General features: G+C 58.9%; 1 protein-coding gene across 7 annotated transcripts in view; it reads left to right on the forward strand.

The window, feature by feature from the left end:
- FOXP4 (forkhead box P4) overlaps nt 1-5,357 on the forward strand; it is a 55,639-nt gene extending 50,282 nt beyond the window's left edge. For all 7 annotated transcript variants that reach the window (XM_014258084.2, XM_005529345.3, XM_088067012.1 and 4 more), the window contains 4 exons: nt 1,489-1,610; nt 1,717-1,783; nt 2,137-2,303; nt 3,141-5,357. In XM_014258084.2, coding sequence (XP_014113559.2) covers nt 1,489-1,610; nt 1,717-1,783; nt 2,137-2,303; nt 3,141-3,285 — 501 coding nt within the window. In that variant the 3' untranslated portion in view covers nt 3,286-5,357. The remainder of the gene's footprint in view (nt 1-1,488; nt 1,611-1,716; nt 1,784-2,136; nt 2,304-3,140) is intronic.
- Nucleotides 5,358-6,000: the final 643 nt, after the last annotated feature.

Raw genomic sequence — 6,000 nt, forward strand, 5'->3', positions numbered from 1 at the left:
AGGAGCTGGGTCAGCTGAATCAGGGTTCTGCTGTGGCCCAGGGCTTCCCCCCAAAATCCCATCAAGCAGCTCTGACTGGGCCTGGATCTCCCTCCCCAGGGACCCTGGGAGCTGCTTACAAAGTGTCTCCAGGGCTGGCTCTGCCAAAGGCTCAGGGGAGCCTGTCCCTGCTGTTTGTCACCATGTCACCTGGAACCATGGCATGGATGGATGGATGGATGGATGGATGGATGGATGGATGGATGGATGGATGGTGGATGGATGGATGGTGGATGGATGGATGGAGCAGGATCGGGTGGGATGGATGGATAGATGGATGGATGGATGGAGCAGGATTGGATGGATGGATGGATAGATGGATGGATGATGGATGGATGGATGGATGGAGCAGGATCGGGTGGGATGGATGGATGGATGGATGATGGATGGATGGAGCAGGATCGGGTGGGATGGATGGATGATGGATGGATGGATGGATGGATGGATGGATGGATGGATGGATGGATGGATGAAGATCCCAGCTTTGTTTTTCTCCTCAAATTTCCAGCCAAAGGGGGGATGCTGGTGCCATTTGCTGAGTTTCTGGGCACTCTGGCACTTGGTGGTGCAGGGGGGGCTCAGTCCTTGTGTCTCCTTTTGCCTTGTTGTGCTGGCCAGGCTCCTTTGTTTATACAGCCCCCGTTCGACCTTTTAAATTGCTGTTAATGTTTTAGCGTAACGAATTAGTCTCTCATCACGAATCAGGACTCGAAATAAAAAAAAAAAAGGAGAGAAAAAAAAAACCCTCCGAGGCCAACTTCCTGAAATTGGGGTCATTCTCATTTGCAAGGCAGAGAATCTGAGAACCTTAATGCAAGGAAATTTATTCAAAGGCAGAGCCCCGGCGTGATTAGGCCCTTTGTAATTATAGCTCGGAGAGATTCCACTCCAGCCTCCTGCCTCCCTCATGGATTAGCAAGTGAGTCGGAAAAATACACAGGATTTAATTAGAGGCAAATTAAAATTGGTAATGAAATAGGGGCAGTAGCAAATGGCAGGGAGTTGGAAGGGGAAAAGGGAGCTGGTATCTCTTGGGGCTGCGCTGTCTGCCTACGTGTGTGTCTCTTTATTTTACATTTAGAAATGTAAAGATGGTCGATGTAAAGAAGAAAGGGAGGGAAAGGACCAAAATGGGAGGGGAGGGGTGGGGGGAAAGAAAAAGAAAAAGAAAGAGGAGCTGGCTTTGCTGAGCATCACCAGAGCGGAGCTGGTGTCCCTTGTCCCACCCTGTCCCCACCTTCCTCAGCCTCAGGGTCCTCCGAGTGGGGTCGTGACCACTCAATGCCCTCAGTGCCCATGGGGTGAGGGAGCGCCCAGGGGGCTTTGGGGAGTGTTTGGGGTGGCAGGACACCCCCAGGAGCTGTGGGGCTGGGCAGGGAGGAGGATGGCAAGGAAGAGGAGGGTCTGGACAGCGGGATGGCACCGAGGTCATGCCCTGTGTGCCCGCAGAACGCCGTCCGCCACAACCTGAGCCTGCACAAGTGCTTCGTGCGCGTGGAGAACGTCAAGGGCGCCGTGTGGACCGTGGACGAGCACGAGTACCAAAAGCGAAGGCCACCAAAGATGACAGGGTGGGTGCTTCTTCCCCGTGGGACACGGCCCCAGAGCTGCCAGCACCCCGGTCCCCAGGCCGGGAATGCTCAGCCCTGCATCCCTCTGCTTTCTCTCTTCCTGCAGGAGTCCCACCTTAGTCAAAAATATGATTTCAGGACTCGGTTACGGAGCACTTAATGCAAGTTACCAGGTAAGGACCCAGCCCTGGCCCCGACAGGGACATGGAGACACTGAACCCTCCACAGTCCTGTTCTCCATTGGGGTCTTGCCTCTCATCAGGAAATGAGGGACAAGGGGGATGGGTTCAAGTTGAAAGAGGGGAAATTTAGGTTTGATATATGGAAGAGATCATTCCCTGTGACGGGTGGGAGGCCCTGGCACAGACTCCAAGAGCAGCTGGACGTGTCCAAGGCCAGGCTGGACAGGGCTTGGAACAACCTGGGATAGTGAATGGTGTCCCTGCCCATAGCAGGGGGTGGGATGAGATGGGATTTAAGGACCTTCCAACCCAAATTCCATGCCCCTCCGTGCTCCTTGTTGCAGGCTGCGCTGGCAGAGAGCAGCTTCCCCCTGCTCAACAGCCCCACCATGATCAACACCAGCTCGGCCAGTGCCATGCTGCACGTGGGCCATGACGATGTCAGCAGCACCGTGGAGCAGGTCAACAGCAACGGCAGCAACAGCCCCCGCCTGTCCCCACAGCAGTACAGGTCAGCCTGGCCTGGGCAGGGCCACAGGGCTGCTGGGGGAGGCTGCCACACTGGAAGCTGGGGGGCTCCTGTCACCAGGGTGAGGGGGTTTGGGTTTCTGTCACCAGGGTGAGGGGGTTTGGGTTCCTGTCACCAGGGTGAGGGGGTTTGGGTTCCTGTCACCAGGGTGAGGGGGTTTGGGTTCCTGTCACCAGGGTGATGGGTCCTCTGGACCAAGAATTTCAGGGAGTTTTGGGTGGTGGGACCCACTCCCCAAGGCTCCCTCTCCCCACAGCCAGCAGGAGCTGCTTGTGGTCTCTCATCCCCAGGGTGAGGGGGGTTCTGGACCAAAAAACTCAGGGAGTTTTGGGTGATGGGATCAGCTCCCCGAGGCTGAAGGCTCTCCCTCCCCACAGCCACCAGGAGCTGCTTGTGGGCTCCTGTTTCCAGGGTGAGGGGGGTTTTGGTTCCTGTCCCCAAGGCAAGGGGGCAAATAATTCAGGGAATTTAGGTGATGGGATTATCTCCCCTAGCCTGAGAGCTGCTTGTGGGCTCCTCTCACTGGGGTGAGGTTTTGGCTAACATTTCCAGAGTGAGGGGGCTTCTGGATCAGAAACTTGGAGGAGTTTTGGGTGGTGGGATCAGCTCCCTGAGGATGAAGGCTCTCCCTCCCCACAGCCACCAGGAGCTGCCTGTGGGCTCCTGTTCCCAGGGTGAGGGGGGTTTTGGCTCCTGTTGTCAAAGCTAGGAGGGTTTTGCTCCCATCCCCAGGGTGAGGAGTGTTCTGGACCAGAAACTTGGAGGGGTTTTGGGTGGTGGGCTGTGCTCCCCGAGGCTGAAGGCTGCCCCTCCCCACAGCCACCCCGTGCACGTGAAGGAGGAGCCAGCCGAGGCGGAGGACGACAGCAGGCCCGTGTCGCTGATGGCCACCACCAACCAGAATGTGACGATCCCCGACGACAGGGACCTGGAGGAGGAGCTGCCGGTGGAAGACTTGTCCTAAGGACTCCTTCCTCCTCCCCCACTGAGGGGCAAACCCTTCCCACCCTCCCGGACGGAGACCAAGAGCGACGCTCCCACCTCCCCAAGGTGACCTTGGCGTTATCCTGCTCCTTTCAAGGCACTTCCACAAAGCAAAAGGTTTTCCTTGGGACGACAACGACAATGACACCAACCTGCTGCTGCTGGCGTGTCCCTCACGCTGCCACTGCCCGGGGATGGACTGGCCCTGCCACGACATGAGAAGCAAAACCCCAAGAGCTGGACTTGTCCTGCCCTCCTCCCTTGGTTAGTGACTGGTGGATGAGGATGGTAGGTTGGTTGTTCCTGTCCGAAATGGTCCCTCCTTCCTTCCTGCAGGGAAGGCACCTCCGTCCCCTCTTCTTTCCCCGCGGTGCCCGAGCCCCAGGGAGCGATGGCAGGACCCCGCTGTCACCTCTGAGTCCCCCGCTGGGTTTTGCACTACGGAGGGATCGTGGACCCTGCCCGTGTGCTGCCTCCACCCAGCTTTGGGGGAAGAAACAGCAGAAATAGGGCTGAATCCTCTGCTGGATGTGGGGTTTGTCACGGAGCTGGGATGGACACGAACCAGCACGGTGGTGGGACCCCGTGTCCCCTTGTCACCTCTGCCTAGCAAGCAGAGCAGCCTCCCGGCTTGGCCACCCTCCCCGAGCCACAGCTGTGGGGGGCTGCTCATCCAGCAGTGCTGACCACCCCCAGCAGTGCTGACCACCAGTGCTGACCACCCCCAGCAGTGCTGACCACCAGTGCTGACCACCCCCAGCAGTGCTGACCACCAGTGCTGACCAGCCCCAGCAGTGCTGACCACCAGTGCTGACCACCAGTGCTGACCATCAGTGCTGCCCACCCCACCAGTGCTGAACCCCAGTGCTGACCACCCCCAGCAGTGCTGACCACCAGTGCTGAACAGCCCCACCAGTGCTGCCCACCCCACCAGTGCTGACCACCCCCAGCAGTGCTGACCACCAGTGCTGCTCACCCCAGCAGTGCTGGCAGTGAGGACACAGCTCCCTCCTCAGTGCTGGACATCGGCCACAGCGGTGTCACCTCCCAGCCAGCAGGGATGGCCACAGCCCCCGTTCCACTTCAGGCTCCCTGCGCCTCCCGTTCCACCCCCAAAGCTGGGCCAGGGGTTTGGTGGAGCAAAGCACGGCCGAGCACCTGCAGGGGACCTGGGGGTCATCAAAGCCGGCCCTGGAGGGTCCCCATGGTGGCCAGATCCCGCCGTGGCCCCTGAGCTCAGCCTGCTGCAGGTGGTGGGGGTGGGGGGGGGAATTCTGCTTTTCATCTTTTCTTTTCCTCATCCTTTTGTTTGTGTCCAGATGGGAAGATACCAAAAGATTTCTAGAGACAGAAGGTCCGTAGTTCAGGTGAACAGATGGTATTCATGCCAAAAAAAAAAAAAAAAACGAAACAAAAAAACAAAAACACACAAAAAAATAATAATAACGAGAACAACACAACCAAACACCCCTCTTCTCCCTGCTCTTTCTTTCTGGGGTGGTGATGTGGGTACCCAGTGCCAGGCTCCCCTGGGAGGCAGCGTGGCATTCCCAGTGTCCCATGGTGGCTTTGGGGAGCATCACCTTCCCTCAGGAGCATCCCCATCCCTGGGAATCATCCCCTTCCTTGGGAATCTTCCTGTTCCCTGGGAATCATCCCCTTCCCTGGAATCATCCCGTTCCCTGGCACAGCCAGGCTGGCTCTGGCTGTCCTGGCACCCAGCGGTGCTTGCTGTGCTGGGCCTGGAGCTGCTCTGGTTTTCAAGGGCAGCTCTGGGCTCTCCAAGGTGACCCTGAGGTCTCCTCCGTCCCTCTCTGTCCCCGTTCTCCTGGAATGCGACATTCCCGAGGGGCTGTTGGCATCAGGGGAGCCATGGCTGGGGGGAAGGCGTTACCTGTCCCCATGTGTCACCTCTGCCACCCCCCGAGGGGCTCCTGGCGCTGTGGGGTGAGGATGACTCCCCTCATCCTTTTCCTTGCCCTGTTCATCCTCCATGCACGGGTGGCTGCAGGGACTTTGGGGGTCCCTGTGTCCCCCCTGTGTCACCACGTCCCTCGGGGTGTCCCTCAGGGTGTCCCTCGGGATGTCCCTCGGGGTGTCCCCTGGGGTGTCCCTCGGGGTGTCCCCCGGGGTGTCCCTCGGGGTGTCCCCTGGGGTGTCCCTCGGGGTGTCCCCCGGGGTGTCCCTCGGGGTGTCCCCTGGGGTGTCCCTCGGGGTGTCCCCCGGGGTGTCCCTCGGGGTGTCCCCTGGGGTGTCCCTCGGGGTGTCCCCCGGGGTTGACGCGGCTCTCCCGTGCCCGAATCCCGGGATTTTCGCTGTTCCCCCCGACACCCCTCTAGGTGTCACCCGCGGCCGCGGCTCGCGATGCCGAGCGCCGGGCCAGCCCCTTCATTCCCGGCACATTCCCGGCACATTCCCGGCACATTCCCGGCCTCTGCCGGGCACCAAAGACCCTGCCCGGGCTGGGGGGCACCAGCCGAGCCCCCGTTTTGCTGCGCCCATCCCAGTCCCCCCCGTCCTGCCCAAGGAGCTGCGAGGCGCCGAGGATTTCCCCGTCTACCTTATTTTTTCCACTTATTTTTATTTTCTTTTTCTTATTTTTTTAAAAATTTTTCTCTTTTTTTTTTGTCTCTCCCTTTCCCCCATTTTTTTCCTTTTCCTCTTCTCCTTTTTTATCCCTTTTTCTTTATTGCCC

The sequence above is a fragment of the Pseudopodoces humilis genome, chromosome 26, assembly GCF_049639895.1.
Source record: "Pseudopodoces humilis isolate 2021_Gansu_Grassland_sample_001 chromosome 26, ASM4963989v1, whole genome shotgun sequence".
Lineage (NCBI taxonomy): Eukaryota > Metazoa > Chordata > Aves > Passeriformes > Paridae > Pseudopodoces > Pseudopodoces humilis.